Genomic DNA, 19,869 nt, shown 5'->3' with positions numbered 1-19,869 from the left:
CATCTAACAACCTCATTTCATGTGAAATCCTGAATTCTGACCGAAAGGAGCCAAGAGAAAATAAGCAGGCGGCAGACAGGACAGACAAGGTATCCGGATCCTGCCTGGCTCGCCGCGTTTCCTGAAGTGCAGTTACCACCCTGAGGAGGAGTGACTGGCTCTCTAGCAGCTTTTTGCTTTGAGAGGGTCTGAAGGTTAGATCTTTCACCAAAGTTTCTCTCTTTCATCCTTCTAAGATGTAAGCTTGCTCTGAAACATTTGGCAGTATTAAAATGAGCACTTTCGGGGCGCCTGGGGGGCTCAGTCGTTAGGCGTCCGCCTTCGGGTCAGGTCATGACCCCAGGGTCCTGGGATGAAGTTCTGCATCGGCCTCCTCCTCCCTCTGCCTGCTGCTCCCCACCCCCCGCTTGTGTTCTCTCTCTGACAAATATATAAAACCTTTTAAAATAAATAAATAAATAAAATAATAAAACTTTCACCCAAAGTTTTCAATTTCTTAAAGTAGGTTACAAGGGCGCCTGGGTGGCTCAGTCGTTAAGTGTCTGCCTTCAGCTCAGGTCATGATCCCAGCGTTCTGGGATCAAGCCCTCCATCAGGCTCCCTGCTCAGCGGGAAGCCTGCTTCTTCCTCTCCCACTCCCCCTGCTTGTGTTCCCTCCCTCGCTGCCTGTCAAATAAATAAATAAAATCTTTAAAAAATTAAAATTAAAAAAAAGTAGATTACAAAAAAAATCCACAAAGCAAATTAACTGTTACAACAATGTCAATAAATCTTCTTTTACAAGGTACAGCTCAGTGTCCAAGCACAGTTCCAAAGGTCACCAAAGGCAGCCTACCAGACCCCTAAAGAGAGCCCCTCTTTCTTCCATCATCATGATTTCAAATTGAGAAGGGAGTCAGGGAGAACCTCAAGGTACTAGCTCCTGCTGGACAAAAAAACCCAAACAGAACATACAAAACAAAACCACCAACACTTCATGACACACTTCTCAAACTCCCATCATCCTCGGCCATGAGATACACACGGTGCACCTTCACGGACTGTAAGTTTTATACGATGATTAGAAGAATTTTATTAAATCAAGCAGAGTACAGAATAGAGCAAAAATACAGAAATGAAACTCCTAAAAAGATAATCAGGAGGGAAATTAAGCCCTACTAGATACTGAATCATAAGATGACGTCCCCCAAATCAAAGCCGCATAATAGAGGGCACCTCGCTGGCTCAGCAGGTACAGCACCCACTCTTGATCCCAGGGTCAGGAGTTCCAGCCCCACCCTGGGCGTGGAGCCTACTTATAAAATATTTTTTGAAAACCCAAAACAGCATAATAGAATAAAAAGCTCAGAAACAGGGGCGCCTGGGTGGCGCAGTTGTTAAGCGTCTGCCTTTGGCTCAGGGCGTGATCCCAGCGTTCTGGGATCGAGCCCCACATCAGGCTCCTACACTAGGAGACTGCTTCTTCCTCTCCCACTCCCCCTGCTTGTGTTCCCTCTCTTGCTGGCTGTCTCTCTGTCACATAAATAAATAAAATCTTAAAAAAAAAAAAAAAGCTCAGAAACAGACCCAAATACATACGGTAATTTAGTATTCAATAAAGGCGTTCACATCAGTGGAAATAAAGATAGGACCTCTAACAAATGGTGGTTAGGACAACCAGGTAGCTTCTGCAGAAGACCAAGTTAGACTCACACTTCACAGTACACTTCAGTACAAATTCCAAATGAATCAAAGATGCAAATGTTTATTGAAATCATAACAACACAGAAAACATCAACAAATCTCTTTATAATCTTGGAATAAGAAAGACCTTACTAGGATTCAAAATTCAGAAGCCATAAAAGAAAAGTTACCTTAATCCAATCTCATAAAAACATTCTGCATAGCAAATACATAAGCAAAGCCAAAAAATAACTGAAAAAAGGTTTATGCAACTCTTGTCAAGAACACACAAAAATCTCAAGGAATTCCTGCAAACTGATTAACAAAAACTAAAAATATAAAAACGGAGAAATGACATACCAGGAAGTTCAAGAAGATACAAACGGCCCTAAAGCTCCATCTCTGCTGTCAGAGGAACACAAGATGAAAGGGGACGGAAACACCTTGTATGGTAACCACCCGGGCAGTTCACCCACTATTCCTTTCTCCCTCTAGATACTGTCTGGATCTTTGGTGGGACTGAGAAACAAGCTCCAGGCAATGACTTGTGAGCAGAAAATGAGGCACGTGTTTAACTGCTGGCACTGAAACCATCCAGAGGAACTGACAGTGTTTCAAACGGTGGCTACAACCAAGTAGCAGATATCCAAGCGACTAGGAGGAGCCACCTCCCCTCCACTCAACCTGCCCCCAGTTTGTAATCCACACATAGCCTGGGCCAGATAGAAGCGTGTGTCGTCTTAAATCACTGAGATCGGGCAGTTATTTATTCCCACGGCATAACCTAGCTCATCCCAGATGCATCTTGCCTCGCCTATCAGTCTGGCAAAGTCTGACAAGGCCATGGGGAAACAGGCAGCTTCTCATACACTGCTACGGAGGCTAAAAAATGGGATGATCTCTACGGAGAACAATTTCCAGCATCTACTGAAATGACTAATGCATTTACCCTTGACATCCTGTAATCCCACATGGATATTTAATCTACAGATTACCGCACACACGCAAAAACAATTTAAAATCAAAGGTATATATCGAAACATTGTTATTAACAGCAAAAGACTGAAGACAAGCCCACTGTCTATTCATAGGGGACTGGTTGAATAAGCTATGGAAAATCCAAAGAGTGGTATACGATGTGACTATTTGTAAGAATGAGGACCCAAAAGAAATGGATGCAAATATCCAAAGAACTGTACATGAAAGTTTATATGCAATTTTTAAACAGTTAAAAGCTGTAAATGAGCCAAATGTCCATCAATAAAATAAACAAATTAGGATGAATTTGTATCATAGAATACTAGTCAGCCCCTCTCCCTCAAAAAAACTACTGATACACGCAACGTGGGTGGTTCTCAAAAACATGATACTGAGCAAAAGAATCCAGACACAAAAAAGTAATGGAGCCGTGAAGAGTCCATTAATACAAAGTTCAAGAACAGACACAACGAATCTATGTAGAAAGAAATCAGACTAGTGATTACCAAAGGGGGACGGAAACGAGGTGGAAGACAGTAAGAAAGAACTTTCTGGGGTGATGGAAATGTTCTACTTATTAGGATGGTGATTACGTATCAAAACTTCACGAACTCCCTTCACAAAAGTGAACTCAAAATGGATCACAGACCTAAATACAGAACACCACAAAACAATACAACTCCCCAAAGATAACTCAGGAGAAAAATCGAGATGACCTTGGGTTTGGTGATGACTTTCTAGATACAGCACCACTACAAGATCCCCGAAAATAAGAACTGATAAGCTGGACTTCATTAAAATTAAAATTTCTATGAAAGACACTGTCAAGAGAATAAAGACAAGCCTCAGACTGGGAGAAAAACGTGCGGAAGACATCTGATAAAGGACTGTTACTCAAAATATACAAAGAGGGGCGCCTGGGTGGCACAGCGGTTAAGCGTCTGCCTTCGGCTCAGGGCGTGATCCCGGCGTTACAGGATCGAGCCCCACATCAGGCTCCTCCGCTATGAGCCTGCTTCTTCCTCTCCCACTCCCCCTGCTTGTGTTCCCTCTCTCGCTGGCTGTCTCTATCTCTGTCAAATAAATAAATAAAATCTTTAAAAAAAAAATACAAAGAACTCTTCAAACCTCAAAAATAAAGAAAAACAACCTGATTTCAAAAAATGAGCCAAAGACCTTAACAGACACAGCACCAAAGACATAAGCATATGAAAAGATGCCCCCTGTCATATGTCAGCAGGGAAATGCACGTTAAAACAACCATGAGGGGCGCCTGGGTGGCACAGCGGTTGGGCGTCTGCCTTCGGCTCAGGGCATGATCCCGGCGTTATGAGATCGAGCCCCACATCAGGCTCTTCTGCTATGAGCCTGCTTCTTCCTCTCCCACTCCCCCTGCTTGTGTTCCCTCTCTCACTGGCTGTCTCTATCTCTGTCAAGTAAATAAATAAAATCTTTAAAAAAATAAAATAAAATAAAATAAAACACCCATGAAATACCACCACACACTCATTACAACGGCCAAAATCCCCACACTGGTAATACCGAATGGGGGTGACGATGTGGATCCAGAGGCGCTCTCGTCGCCGGCAGGAATGCAAACCGATACAGCCACTTCAGAAGACTGTCTGGTGTTCTGTTCAGTTGTACAAAATTAAACATACTCCTGGCTGCCCCACCATCTGGCCCCGCAGACCCACGACCCTACCCATCCACACGCGGACGAACCTGCCGCACTGCTGGGGGCACCACATCCGGTTCCTGCAGCGCCGCCACTATGAAGACAGCGGTTCAGAAGCTCTGGCTGGAAGCCTTCCACCTGGGCTGAACCACAGGAAGGCTTCCCAGCCAGCTGCAGACTTGGAACAGCTCTGTCTGCAGAACGCCCGACACCCTGCTAACTGGTGTATCTTCAAGTATGAATCCCTTGAGACCCCAGAAAGCCTGTTGCTTTTTGTAGTAAAATGAATCTTTGGATAGTTTTCTAAACCACTGTTCATGAACCAGTGAATATTCAAAGGAGAACTAAATTTGAAGCCTGTACAAAAGCTTATCCCTAGGGGCGCCTGGGTAGCTCAGTCAGTTAGTGTCTGCCTTCCGCTCAGGTCAGGATCCCAGGGTCCTGGGAGGCTCCCTGTGCACCAGGAAACCTGCTTCTGCTTCTCCCTCTCTCTCTGCCTCTCCCCCTGCTTGTGCTCTCATTCTCGCTCTCTCAAATAACAAAAAAAAAAATCTTTTTAAAAACTTCTAAAACACGCTAATCCTTATAACACTTGCTATATATATATATACAACTTCTACTTTTGTCAGTCCTTAACCTCTACCTCTCAGAGTTTCCATAAATTTCTACTTCCCAAAGGTAATTATTTTACATACACAGGCAGCAGCATACAATAAAACTTAGTGTTTTTTAAAAAAATAAACGTACTCTTATACCATACAACACAACAATCATATTCATTGTGCTCCTAGGTATGTATCCAAAGGGGTGGAAAACATGTCCACACAAAAGCCTGCACACGAATATTTACAAAGCAGTTCTGCACTGAATTGCCAAACTCTGAAGTACCTAAGAAATCCTTAAGTAGGTGATAAATAGGTGATAAAGGATAAGTAGGTGATAAAGAACAAATAAACCATAGTACAGCCAATGAAATATTATACGGCACTAAAAAGAAACGAGCTACCGAGCCACGAAAAAAAGCTTAACTGCATACTACTATTTCAAAGAAGCCAGTATGAAATGGCACGTACTGACTATATTACATTTTGGGAAGAGCAAAACTATGGAGAGAGTTAAAAAGTATAGCTGGGGGATGTCAGGAAGGAGGGAAGGATGAATAGGGAGGGCAGAGTACTTTTAACCAGTGAAATTACTCTCTATGAACCTGTAATAGTGGATGTTATGTCATCATCCATTTGTCCAAACTCAGAGCATGTACACACCACCCAGAAGAGCAAACCCTAATGTAAACTACAGACATCGTGAAGGTTACCAGAAACGGGGGGGGGGGGTGGCAGTTTAACTAGGTGTTGGGGATTAAGGACTGCATTTATTTCTCTATATTGTACACCTGAAACTAGTATACACTGTATGTTAACCAACTGGAATTTATTTATTTATTTATTTATTTATTTATTTATTTATTTATTTTTAAAGATTTTATTTATTTATTCAACAGAGATAGAGACAGCCAGCGAGAGAGGGAACACAAGCAGGGGGAGTGGGAGAGGAAGAAGCAGGCTCATAGCAGAGGAGCCTGATGTGGGGCTCGATCCCATAACGCCGGGATCACTCCCTGAGCCGAAGGCAGACGCTTAACCGCTGTGCCACCCAGGCGCCCCTAACCAACTGGAATTTAAATAAAAACCAAAAAAAAAAAAAAATCCAGCAGGGGAAAAATTGGAATAGTACCAAATGCCACTTATTTTTTTCCAGTATTAAGAAACAAAACAAAACTGGAGTGCCTGCTGGTGAGTATACCATGCAACTCTTGATCCTGGGGTTATGAGTTTGAGCCCCACACTGGGGGGAGAGAGAAGAAAAAAAAAAATTAAGTAAGTAAGTAAGTGTCAGGAAGAAAAAACCACCAACCTAAAATTAAAAACCAAAACCATACACATTCGGTGATAATGAGGTGTGAACGGAGTTTCATCGACTTAACAAATGTAACCCTCTGGGGGTGTCTGGGTGGGCTGAGTGTCCAACTCTTCATTTCAGCTGAGTGTCCAATCTCAGTGGGGCGTCTGCTTGAGACTCTCCCTCTCCTCTGCCGCTCCCCCCAGATCCCTCCAACCCTGCTTGGGTGGGCTCTCTCTAAAATAAATAAATAAATCTTAAAACACAAGAACAAAAACAAATGTAACCCTCTGGTGGGGAACACTGATAGTGGGAGAGCCCAGGCATGTGTGGGGGCAGGAGGTACTGGGAAATCTCTATACTTCTACTCCATTTTGCTGTGACCCTAAAACGTTTAAGAAATAAAGTCTAGGGGGCACCTGGCTGGCTCAGTCGGTAGAGCATGTGACTCTCAATGTTGGGGTCGGGAGTTCAAGCCCCACACTGGGCATGGAGCATACTTAAAACAAAACAAAACAAAAAAACCAGATGACCCTAAATACAAAATACAAAAATAGAGTCTACTGTAAAAATCTGAATGAATAGGAACATTTCAGTGTATATACTTTTACCTCAATTGTTTAAACCTTTTGACTTAAGGAAAAAAACCTAGAAAGCTTTAGGGGCGCCTGGGTGGCACAGCGGTTAAACGTCTGCCTTCGGCTCAGGGCGTGATCCCGGCGTTCTGGGATCGAGCCCCACATCAGGCTCCTCCGCTAGGAGCCTGCTTCTTCCTCTCCCACTCCCCCTGCTTGTGTTCCCTCTCTCGCTGGCTGTCACTCTATCAAATAAATAAATAAAATCTTTAAGAAAAAAAACACAAAAAACTAGAAAGCTTTTAATTACTAATACAGAAATGTCTACAGGTATAGAACAGCGTATGCAGTATGCTACATTGTGTAGGAAAGGGGAAGAGTAAGAAAATATCTGTTTGCTTTTACGTACACAAAGAGACACTGAAAGAATAATCGGAAAGTAATAAAGGTTGTTCCTTAAAGAGGATGTGAATGAATGGGCTGATGGGGGCAGCCATGGGAATGCACATTCTCAATGTATACTTTTTAAAAATCATTTTCCTATTTAAACTCTATGACTATCAACTATTCACATAAAATTATTCTACTTTAAATTTTTATTGAAGAGGAAACTTGTTTACTTAAGTTACTAAAGCACCTATTTTCCTGACGCAGTGAAAATAAAGGAGAAACAAGATAACCTGAACTCTAGGTTCTAATGACTGAAAATTTTAGTGTTTTTCTTCAGGCATTATTGTATCCAAGTCTCAGGTATTAGACATGCAAGATTTAAGCAAAAATAAAAACAGAACAGCCCAAAACAGGTCCTTTGGCACGTATGTCCCTCTTCTAGGAGTTCTCTGACATACATATACAAGTCTTGGACAAAAAAAGTTTGAGCAGCTACTGACAAAGTCAATAAAATTCAACACCAACCTTATGTTCAATATCATGGACGGGAGTGCTGACAGTCCTTTAAATAGTTTATTGGATATAAAAAAAAAAAAAAATTAAATACGGGGCGCCTGGGTGGCGCAGTCGTTAAAGCGTCTGCCTTCGGCTCAGGGCGTGATCCTGGTGATCCGGGATCGAGTCCCACATCAGGCTCTTCCGCTATGAGCCTGCTTCTTCCTCTCCCACTCCCCCTGCTGTGTTCCCTCTCTCGCTGGCTGTCTCTCTGTCACATAAATAAATAAAATCTTAAAAAAAAAAAAAATTAAATACATATTTTTTAAGTTTCAGAATCCAATCAACCTTTGAGGCTCTGCGACCTAGCAAAAGTGAAGTATCTTCCTTTTCCCAAACCTCAAAAGTTATACCCCACTAAACTGGGATTCAAAAACTGCAACCTATAAAAATGATCAATATACCAAATACTCTTGTAATTAGCATATTAAGTCAGTTGCCCTAAAATTCAAATTTCTATTGGAGAAAGGTAATTAGCCACGCAAAAGGGATTTAAAAAGTGAGCCAACTCAGAAATTATGAATCTACTTTCTAATAGGATATCCCCCAAATTGGTATTAAAGGAAAAATGCCGGGAGGTAGGACAGAGGTGCTAACTGGCAAGTCAAAAGTTTTCCAACTATGTGGATAGGCTTATTTAACCATTAAAACTTGGAAAAAAATTTCCCCTCCTACAGTGGGACTTAGTTTCTCAGGCTTTATACAATTTGGGAAATAAGGCTTCACGTCTGAAAAAAACCGTATCTTCAAATGTCACTGATAATCAAAAGATATCATTTTGATATCAAAAGATATCATTTATAAACTCACAAAATTTTTTTTTTGTCTTTAAGATTTTATTTATTTGAGAGAGCCGAGCGAGAGAACACAAGCAGGGGAATGGCAGAGGGAGAAGCAGGCTCCCTGATGAGCAGGGAGCCCAGTGCAGGGCTCGATCCCAGGACCCTGGGATCATGACCCAAGCCCAAGGCAGATGCTTAACCGACTGAGCCACCCAGGTGCCCCAAAACTCACAAAGTTTTTAAAATTTCATACTCAATGGCAAGGACACAGAGGGACGGGGATGTTCAGGTACTGTACACAGATGGTGGGAGCAAATACCAAAAACCTTAAGAATGTTCATCTAACTTCTGGGGAGCCTGGGTAGCTCAGTCAGCTACCTGTCCAACTCTTGCTTTCAGCTCAGGTCCTGGTATCTCAGTCGTGGGATCAAGCGCTCAGAGCTCAGCGCGGAGTCTGCTTCAGATTCTCTCTCCCTCCCACTCGTGAGTGCTATCAAATAAATAAATAAAATCTTAAAAAAAAAAAAGAAAAGGGATGTTCATGTAACTTTTACAATCTTTATTCTAAGAAAGTAAACAAAGTAGACACTTTAGTTATAAGGGTGCTCGGAAAGAGCTTAACAAAAAAGAGCTTAACAAAAGAAGGGGGGAGGAAAAGGGAGGCGGGCAAATAAAGGCCCAAAAGGAAAAATTAAATTTCGGGGCATGTAAAATGAAATATATGCAATGATTAGAAATTAGTTCTTTTATAAACTCTGTAACGCCCTGGGGACACATTCTTAGTATTAAGTTAAAAAGTACCTTTCCAAAGGCGTGTAACAACATGATGGCATTGTTTTTACGTATCTGCAGAAAAATTAAAAGGAATTATATTAAAATATTTCAATCTTGGGGCGCCTGGGTGGCTCAGTCGTTAAGCATCTGCCTTTGGCTCAGGGCGTGATCCCGGTGTTCTGGGATCGAGCCCCACATCAGGCTCCTCCGCTGGGAGCCTGCTTCTTCCTCTCCCACTCCCCCTGCTTGTGTTCCCTCTCTCGCTGGCTGTCTCTCTGTGTGTCAAATAAATAAATAAAATCTTTAAAAAATAAAAATAAAAAAATAAAAATAAAAAATAAAATATTTCAATCTTGTTCTCTGGGTGGTGACTTTTATTTGAGATGAGTTCAAGTCAGCAGGGAGCTCAGGCTCCGTAGAAGCTCAATGGAACTGCATTTCGTTTTAGCGTATCCATACCTCTCACACTGGAGTGCACATCAGTGATGTGTAATAAACAAAGCCACAGGAAAAGCACCCTGTGCCGTCCTGGACTCTAAATCTCAATTACTTTTACCAAAAAAAGTTAAAGGAATTTTTTTTAATATTACAGAGAAAACAAGAATTTTAGATGAAATGGGTTTTTTCTTCTATTTCTTTGTAAGACCATCCCAAAGAGAAGAATAACTTTTTCTTAATAATTAGAGAATTACCTTGGAAGCCAAGAGAAAATATATGAGGTACAGAGGATTCTCAAAAGAAAAGTCTCATTTGGTTAATTTTTATTTTTCCCTAGGTATGTCCTCCCTTTCCCTTGGAATCGCTACTTTTTCTATCATCAAAGATCTTTACCACTAGCAGTCATTCAACACTCTTCTACATTGCTAAGGTCACAGAGAACAGGAAACCCTTAAATTCTCCCAGGCCCTCACTTCCCAAATGACAAGAATAAAGTAAGTAATCAATTCCAGGTGGACTGCAGATTTCATTCTGAAAGACAATACAATACAGCTTCGTAGAGGATAACAGAGGATGGTATCTTTAGGACCTGGAGAAAGGTGAAGATTTCTTAAACAGAACACATGCAAAAAGCAACAACTATAATATAGGAAAATATTGATAAATTGGACTATAATGAAATTAGTACTTCTGTTCATCAAAAGATGCTATTAAGAGAATAAGGTGGGTCACCTGGTTGGCTCAGCTGGTAGACCACGACTTTTGATCGGGGTTTTAAGTTGAGCCCCCCGTTGGGTGTACAGATGACTTAAAAATAAAATCCTTAAAAAATAAATTAAAAAAAATTTCAATGAGGCTTAAAAAATTGAACTTAAACAAGCACCCCACTGGAGGATGTGTAAATAGTTGAATATGAAAAGGTCAATTTCACTGGTCATTTGAGAAATGCAAATTAAAACCACAATGAGATACCACGACACATCCATCATAATGGCTAAAATCAAACCAATTATGGTGAGGATCTGTAGAAAATGAACTCTCTCACACAGTACTCAGGAGAGTGGAATGTGATATAATCATTTTGGAAAACAGTCCAGCATTATCTAATAAGCTAAATAAACATTTATGACCCAGGAAGTCCTCTTTTAACAAAAATGTATATGGAAAAAAATGTATATATATATGGTACCAAAAGACACCAAAAGATGCATCTTTATTCATAACAACCAAATACTGGAAAAATTCCAAATGAACATTCCAACAGAAAGGATCAAGTATACTGTAACACAATGAAATACTGCACAGTGTTAAAAATGAACACACTACTGCTACCCACACATGGACAAATCACACAATGCTGAGCAGAAGCAGCCAGACACAGAATGAACTACAATGTATAATTAATTGTATACAAAGTTCAAAATAGGTAGAATAATCTGTGGTGTACAAAGTAAGGGTAGTGGTTACTTTTGAGGAAGACCAGTAAGAGGCCGTAAATGAAAGATGGGTGTGTTCTGGAAAGCTAGCAACATTTTAATCTTGGTGTTACACAGATGCGTTCCCTTGTGATAATTTACCCCGGTGTAATGTTTATGATTTGTGTACTTTTCTGTATGTAAAAACATAAATTTTAATTAAATAAGAACACTAGAAAAATTCTAAGAGGAATTAAGAAGGGTCTTACCTTATCAGATATTTTTAAAATATTAAGTAATTGGAACTGTGGTTATAATACAGAGATAATGAGTCAAATTAATAAGATAAATTAAAAAATAAAAATAAATGAAAGAGAAACCCAAGTAAATGTAATAATTTGTCATATAATAAAGATGGCCTTTTTAACTAGTGAGGGAAGACTAGTTTATTCAATAAATGGTTTAAAAAAATTGAGTAGGGGGGCGCCTGGGGGGCGCAGTCGTTAAGCGTCTGCCTTCGGCTCAGGGCGTGATCCTAGCGTTCTGGGATCGAGCCCCACATCAGGCTTCTCCACTGGGGGCCTGCTTCTTCCTCTCCCACTCCCCCTGCTTGTGTTCCCTCTCTCGCTGGCTGTCTCCCTCTGTCAAATAAATAAATAAAATCTTTTAAAAAAAAAATTGAGTAGCCATTTGGCTAAAAAATAAAATAAAGCTGGATCCCAATCTCACTCCCTAAATCAAATTAAACTGTAAAGGACAAAGACTGAATACATAAAATGAAACCATCAATACTAAAACAAAATATGAGTGAATATTTCTATAATCCTGGAATCGGGAAATTCAAAAACCATAAAGAAAAACATTGATTAATTTGACCACATAAAAATGAGTTTTAATGTATGAAAAGGAAAAAAACAAAAACACAGAAGTCAAAAAAAAAGTGAGGAAAAAGGATCTTCAGTAGAAATATTCAATAAGCTCTTGAAAATCAGTAAGAAAATGACCAACAATCCAGGACACACAATTCACAGGAGTAATACAAATGGCCAACATATAAAAAAGATGCTCAATGCCAGGGGGGAAAAAAGGCATAGGAAAAGAACATGCTTTCACTATTAAAGTTGGTGTTTGAAATAAGAATGCCTGGGGTGGGAAACAGGGTGACACAGAATTCAGTATTAGGGGCGCCTGGGTGGCACAGCGGTTAAGCGTCTGCCTTCGGCTCAGGGTGTGATCCCGGCGTTATGGGATCGAGCCCCACATCAGGCTCCTCCACTATGAGCCTGCTTCTTCCTCTCCCACTCCCCCTGCTTGTGTTCCCTCTCTCGCTGGCTGTCTCTATCTCTGTCGAATAAATAAATAAAATCTTGAAAAAAAAAAAGAATTCAGTATTAAATACTATGACCTTTACCACCTATCAAAATTTAAATGATCATCATGCCCTTTTTCTCTTTCTCATCTTGCAACCTAAGTGAAAACATTCACTCAGGGGCGCCTGGGTGGCACAGCGGTTGAGCGTCTGCCTTCAGCTCAGGGCGTGATCCCGGCGTTCTGGGATCGAGCCCCACATTAGGCTCCTCCACTATGAGCCTGCTTCTTCCTCTCCCACTCCCCCTGCTTGTGTTCCCTCTCTCGCTGGCTGTCTCTATCTCTGTCAAATAAATAAATAAAATCTTAAAAAAAAAAAAAAAAGAAAAGAAAACATTCACTCAACCAAGCTACATACAGAGGGATGTTCACAGAAGCACTATCTGTATAATATCAAAAACTGAGAATCTGAAGGTCCAACAGGGAACTGGCTGAACCGCAATACATCAAGCTCTACACAATGAAACATTACATACCTATTAAAATGAATAAGGTAAATTTTCCAGATGCACTAATATGGAAAAAAGGTATACTAGCAAATAAAAACAAATGGCAGAAAGTATGCAGTGTGACATTTTCCCTTTTTCTAAAATAACAATTACATTGATTATATTCCGCCTTATCTGTAAAATATGAGACATGAAGGAAGGAACTTCATCTTCTGAGGCTTTATCCCAGAGCCACTCCAGAATGCTAACCAAACCCATAGTAGGTGCCAAAATTATCTGTTGAATAAAAGAATGAATATTTACTCCAGTAAGATATACAACAGATACTCAAATATTTTAATTTAAAAGACATACAGAAAGAAGAAGAAAAAAAAAACAGTATTCATACTGTTTTAACAATGGTTAGTCAGCCTGAGATTAAGGAGGGCTTTGACTTTGCACAAACATTAAGGATTCAGTATTCTCTAAGTGCTAAAATGCCAGACAGCAGAAAAATACATAACCATGAACAAGAATAGATAAGGACCCAAGTTTCATGAACACAAAACACCTATTTAAACCAATAAGATGCATAAAAACGGCAATTTTTAGATTAAAGTTGTGTTAAGTAATAAAAAAACATGCAATGAGAATAAAACAAGTGATCGATCATCAGTCAACAACCGTTGAAGCTGGATAAGGGGGAGGGATTTATGGTACCACCCTCTCTGCTTACCATGCTGGGTGGCGAAATCAGTTGAGCTAAAGACTCTTGGTTTCAGCTCAGCTTGTGATCTCGGGGTTGTGGGATGGAGACACCCCCCCCCCCAAGGCTGGTGGTGTTGGGTTCTGCTCAGGGGGGAGTCCACTGGACGTTCTCTTCCTCTGCCCCTCCCCCTGCGAGCAGGCACACTCTCTCCCAAATAAATCTTTGAAAAATTTTATAAAATTTGCATTAAGGTTGTTTTGTTTTGTTTTGTTTTAATTAAAAAGCGGTCCCCTAACTTGCCCTGAGGGTCAGGGAAAGTTAGCAAGGCACAGGGGGCCAATACCACTAAAGTGAGGAAACGGGAGCCAACTGAGAAAGGAGTTGCCGCTGAACAACATCAATGAAGAACAGCTGGACGAAGGAAGCTTCGGAGCGAGGCCTCGCAGCCCTCCCAAGGGTTTTGGACTAGAGCTGAGAAGTCAACTGGCATGATACTGACTTTCTAGAATGTGTTACATTTCTTTATGCTTTAATTTTATAAGTCATCGGTACTGTTTCTCTAATGAGAGCTAAATAGACATTATACTCCTATATACACTGGTACAAGTTAGTCCAGACTGAAACTTTTGTATCAAAATTCTAACTTTCACAAAAAGAAACAAATTAACAGAGGACACCTATCAGATCAAAAAGTGTGATTAAGGGGCACCTGGCTGGGTCAGTCAGTTAATATTCTGATTCAATTTCAGCTCAGGTCAGGATCCCTGCTCAGTGGGGAGCTTGCTTCTCCCTCTGCCTGCCGCTCCCCCTGCTTGTGCGCTCTCTCTCTCTCTCTCTCTCTCTGATAAACAAATAAACAAATAAATAAAATCTTAAAAAAAGTAAGATACATAATATTTGCAGAACTCTGTAGGTATAAGATTTAGTACAGATTCCTTTCATCATGATTTTACTAAGCAGTTTCAGAAATGTAAATAGTCTTAATTCATTTACTCTTTGAGAAGAACTAAACACCTCTTCAGCTCTGGAATCTCCTAGCAATTGTGTATGTAAAGCATAAAAAAGTATATTGATAAAAATTGTTTGGACCTCAGATTATGCACGGTCTCAAAAGCACAACCAAAAAAAAAAAAAAAAAGAAAGGAAAGTTTGGACTACATCAAAATTAAAAGCTTTTCTACTACAAACAGTACCATCAAAAATATGAAAACACAACCCATAGAAATGGGAGTATTTACAAATATAAGGAATTTGTATACAATATAAAGAACTCTTACAACTCAATAACACAAAAACAACCCTATTTTAAAACGGGCCAAGGACTTTAACAGACATTTCTCCAAATACACACGAAAAGGCCAAGAAGCACATGAAAGATGCTGAACTTTAGTCAGCAGGGAAATGCAAATCAAAACCACAATGAGATACCACTTACACCCACTAGCATGGGTGTAAGAGAAAAGAAACAAGAGCAAGGATGGGCAGAAATTGGAATCCCTATACACTGTATGTAAAGTAGCACAGCAACTTTGGAAAATAATTTGTCAGTTCCTCAAAATGTTAAACATAGTTTTATGACCCAGCAATTCCACTCCTACAGATATACCCAAGATAAATGAATACATCCACACAAAAACCCCTACACAAATATTCTTGGCTACACTATTCATAGTAGCCAAAAAGTGGAAACAACCCAAATGTCCATCAACTGATGAATGGATATATAAATGTGGAAAGTACATACATAAAATGGAATATTATCTGGAAATTAAAAAATGAGACGTGGCCAACAGACACATGAAAAGCTGTTCAATTCCTTAGTCATTAGGAAAATGCAAACCAAAAACACAATGAGATGCCACTTCAAATTCACTAGGATGGCAAACAACAGAAAGTAGCATGTGCCGGCAAGGATGGAGAGAAACTGAAACCCCCATGTGTTCCTGGTGGGAATGTAAAATGAACGGCACAGCAGCTGTAGGAAGCAGTGTGGCAGTTGCCCAGGTAAACATAATTACCATGACCCAGCAATTTTACTCCTAGGTAGACACCCGAAAGAACTGAAAACACGTGTTCTAACGAACTTGTAGCCAAATGTTCATAGCAGCACAGTAGCCAGGAAGTAGATATAACAAAAACGCTCATCAAGTTAACTATGTGAAGTGACAGATGTGTTTAACTGCCTTGATCTTAGGGGTGCCTGGGTGCTTCAGTCGGTTAAGCGTCTGCATTTGGTTCAGGTCATGATCCCAGGGTTCTGGGATGGAGCCCTGCATTGGGCTCCCTTCTCATCCCTCTCTCATCTCTGCCTGCCACTCCCCACTGCTTGTGCTTTCTCCCTCTCTCGTCAAACAAACAAAATCTTAAAACACACACACACACAAAACAACAACAACAACAAAAAAAAAACCACCCTACCTTGATCTTAGCACTCATTCCACCACGTGTATGTATATCAAATCATCACGTTGTACACTTTAAATACAGGCAAATCTATTCATCAAGTATTCCTCAGTAAAGTTGGGGGGGAGGAATTTTTTAAGTCCAGCAACTGATGAATAGATAAAATATGGTATATATCCAAACAATGGACTATTATTCAGCCACAAAAAGGAATAAAGTACTGATCAATGCTACAACATGGAAGACACTGGAAAACATGTTACGTGAAAGCCAGACAAAAAAGGCTACATACTGTAGAATTCCAGTCATATGAAATATTAAGAGTAGAGAAACCCAGAGACAGAAAGATCAGTGGTTGCTGGGGGTGACAGGAGGGGAAAATGGGAAGTGACTGTTTAATGGATATGGAGTCTCTTTTAAAGTGACAGAAAAGCACTAGCGGGGGGGCTTGGGTGGCTCAGTCAGTTAAGCATCTACCTTCAGCTCGGGTCAGGATCCCAGGGTCAAAAAAAAAAAAAAAAAAAAGCCCTAGAACTAGACAATGGTGACAGGTGTACCACTTATAAGGTATTTAATGGCACTTAACTGTATATTTTAAAATATTACATTTTGTTGCATATTTTACATTTTTAAAAATGAAATTAAATATCAACACGTGCTACAACGCGCACCATCCTTGAAAACATTAAATGAAAAAAGTCAGTCACAAAAGTCCACCTGCTTTATGATTCTATTTACATGAAATGTCCAAGATAGGCAAATTAGGAGGTAGAAAGCTGATGATAGGTGGTTGTTTGGAGCTTGGGGTGGTGGTGTACAGGGGAGGACCTAGTGCCAATCTAATGGCTAAAGAGCATGGGGGTGGGAAGGGGCAAAAATGTTCTAAAATCAGATTGTGGTGATAGCTGAACAATCCTGTGAAGACACAAATAAACACTGGGCAGTACATTTTAAATGGGTGAATCATACAATATGTGCCTTATATCTCAATGCCAAAAAAAAAAACCCAAAAGACAAAAACCCTGCTTGGATACAAACCTTGCAACTGTAACTTAAAACTCTATGACATTACCCTTACAGCGATCTCAGCCAATTTCTACTCCTTTACTTGTGTTAAAATCAGAATTATAACAGTGAAAGTATTTTTTTGGTTACTCTGGAATCTACTTATGTTGAGAAACTAACTGACGCTTAATAAATTCTATTATACACAGACTCTGTCATTCCAGTACTTACTGTTGGAGTCAGATGTGCCCTCCTTGTGCGCCAGACACCCAAGAGCTTGGAATTATTCGTCTGCTTTATGGAAGCTCCCTAACTGCAATCACTTCTGAAACTCGACTTTAATTCCAAAGCTGAGACCTTGACTTCCATTCCTCCTGGATCCCGCCGCCGAGTATAAAAACTCCAGAAAGCCTTTACTAAATGCCTGCTGAAGTATGGTTACTGAGCATGCCCGGCTTGGCCAAGTCAATTCAACAACATTCCAGAACAAAAACTATAGTTCCCGCGTTAAAAGGTGGAAAAACAGAAGAGACAGGAACAATGCCTAAGAATTCGAACTAAAAGGAAAGGCAAGGTTCAAGGGCTAAGCAGAAGTGAAGGACAGAACTTACACAGCTCAAACTTCGTACCTGGTAAAGTGGTGCAGTCTAAACGACCCCCCCCCCCAAAAAAAGGCTAAAACAGATTAACAAGAGACGGGAGGTCAACTGGGGGTGAAGGATACCGATGACGTAGGCTAACCATACGTTCTTCTAAATCTGCCCTATCCAAAACTAATATTAAGATGACCAAGCCTTCACCGTCAACAGTAATAAAACATACACTGTGATGAAACTCACTTCGACGAAGTTCCCTTTCTACAATGGAAAAAGCCGAGCCGTGGCCAAAATACAACAATCAACAACGTTTGCTAAGCTCTCAGCTCCTGCCTTCAACCATTTCCACCGCCATCTTCTAGATAAGAACCCAGAACCTTTTCTGAAGGGCTTTCAGCAGCATCACCTCCGTGCAGCGAGCCCGGGATGGCTGCGTTGCTCAGGTCGCCCAGACGCGTTAAGGAGGAAGCCTCCACCTTGCTCCTCTCCGCGCCTGCTAGATGCACACAGCTGGCCGCCGTCCTCTTTCCCCCAACATGACCCCCGGCCCCCGGTCCGGTTTTCCAAGGTCCGAAGCGAGAGGGGGCGCAAGGCCCGGTGCGCGGGCCTCACCTGCACACACCGCGGATGCAGGGCTCCAGCCAGATGCGGTAGGCGGTCTCGATGTGCTCCTGCGACACCTCCTCGGGCCGCACCGTCTCCGCCCAGCGCCAGGCCGCCTTCTCCAGCTGCAGGCGCGGGGCCATGGCCTTGGCCCGAGAAGCGCCTCCCGAGCCGGGCCGTCGCTGCTGCCGCTGCTGCTGCTGCCGCCGCCCAAATGGGCTCCGCCACCTGCCAGCAATGGGGACCAGGCGATTCCTCAGCCAGCTGGCCAGTCAATCACCTGTGCGCGCCACTGCCGCCGCGCCCGCCCGCGCCCGACCCGCACGACCGGCCGCAAAGCGCCGCCGCCGACACCCGACACTCCCCGCGCCCGCAGACGTTGGAGATGTATTTTCCCCGTCGCTGTGGGCGCATGCGCGTTCCCAGCAGCCTTTGCGCCTCCCCGCGCCTCCAGCCCGCCGGGAGGAGGAAAGGGAAGCGGCTGTTCGGGATGATGTTGCCACGTCCTCACCGGCGGCGCTGCTGGGGAAGGAGCGTCTCAGCTCCTGGCTAGGCTAGCGTCCTGCGTACCACTACCCTAACAAACCGGCGGCTCGAGGGCAGAAGGCTGCCTATTCTTGCTCTTTGGTACTTCCCCTTTAACCTTGAAGGAGTCACGCGAGAAGCTACCCAACGCACACCATAGGGCCGCTGGACTGCGGGGTAGGACCTGAAATCGGGTCACCAAAACAACCACGGTCGGCTCTCGAGGGTGATTAAACTTGAGCCTGGACCGGTTCCGACTCCTTTCCCGAGCCCTCCTGACGTCACGGGACGTTCTGGGCTTTTCCTGAACTAGAACTGGACTACGTGTCCCGGCGTGCGTTCCGTGCTGTCACTCACTGGATGCTAAGCATGCTGGGATTTGTAGTCCTCGAAGTGGAGTGGGGCGTTGGGGGGTCCTGGATGGGGTTTCTCGGGCTGGGAGGGTCTTCATTGCAGCTGGCTGATCCTCCTCATTGCTGTTAATCTTTTGATGACTTCTTAGTCTTTTCCTGAAGCTCCTCTCTAGCTCCCGGGTTGAGAAACATTACCTTTTTACAAGTCCCGCCCCAGGATACAAAGACTAGCCTTAACGAAATGTTTTGCAAACTGTTAAGGGCACTGCTAGAGGGAAGATTTTTGAGAACTTTACATTTGAATGTGAGCCCTCCAGGGGTCTAAGCACTAACTTCTGACACAGCAGTTTACCAGCTGGGTAACCTTGGACTTGATGCTTAAAGTGTGCTAGTCATTAGACAAATATTTGCTGAAAGCATGACGAAGATAAGACGTGGTCCCCGCCATTGGAGGTGGGTGAGGGGAGACCAGTAGAAACAGAGATACCCTTCCCAGCCTTGGAAGGTTTGCAGTACTTGGGAAAAGGCTTACCAGAAGAGGTTATTTCCACATCTTTAAAAGATGAGAACTTAGCCAGGAGAGAAAAAAGGCACCATTACAAAGGGAATCCCAAGGAGCAAAGGCACATTACAAACTTCTTGGTGGGAGAAAACAAATTCTGAGACAGGGAGAGGTGAGAGGTAAGCCATGGGGAGCAGGCTTGCCTTTTCTGAGAGATGCCTTGAAAGGTTT

The 19,869-nt window shown here is 42.1% G+C and overlaps 1 protein-coding gene and 1 pseudogene across 6 annotated transcripts in view; one reads left to right on the top strand and one right to left on the bottom strand.

Annotated features, from left to right (window-relative positions):
* Positions 1–18,611, bottom strand: part of USP48 (ubiquitin specific peptidase 48) — a 90,099-nt gene extending 71,488 nt beyond the window's left edge. For 5 of the 6 annotated variants that reach the window (XM_087858458.1, XM_087858457.1, XM_087858459.1 and 2 more), the window contains exon 1: positions 18,268–18,611. In XM_087858458.1, coding sequence (XP_087714584.1) covers positions 18,268–18,401 — 134 coding nt within the window. In that variant the 5' untranslated portion in view covers positions 18,402–18,611. The remainder of the gene's footprint in view (positions 1–18,267) is intronic. The other variant, XM_045782699.2, reaches the window with a different exon arrangement.
* Positions 2,014–4,597, top strand: LOC123782259 (guanine nucleotide-binding protein G(I)/G(S)/G(O) subunit gamma-5 pseudogene; annotated as a pseudogene).
* Positions 18,612–19,869: the final 1,258 nt, after the last annotated feature.

This window comes from Ursus americanus, chromosome 33, assembly GCF_024610735.1.
Source record: "Ursus americanus isolate L20-20 chromosome 33, mUrsAme1.1.p, whole genome shotgun sequence".
NCBI lineage: Eukaryota > Metazoa > Chordata > Mammalia > Carnivora > Ursidae > Ursus > Ursus americanus.
This window is presented reverse-complemented; position numbering and strand designations above follow the sequence as displayed.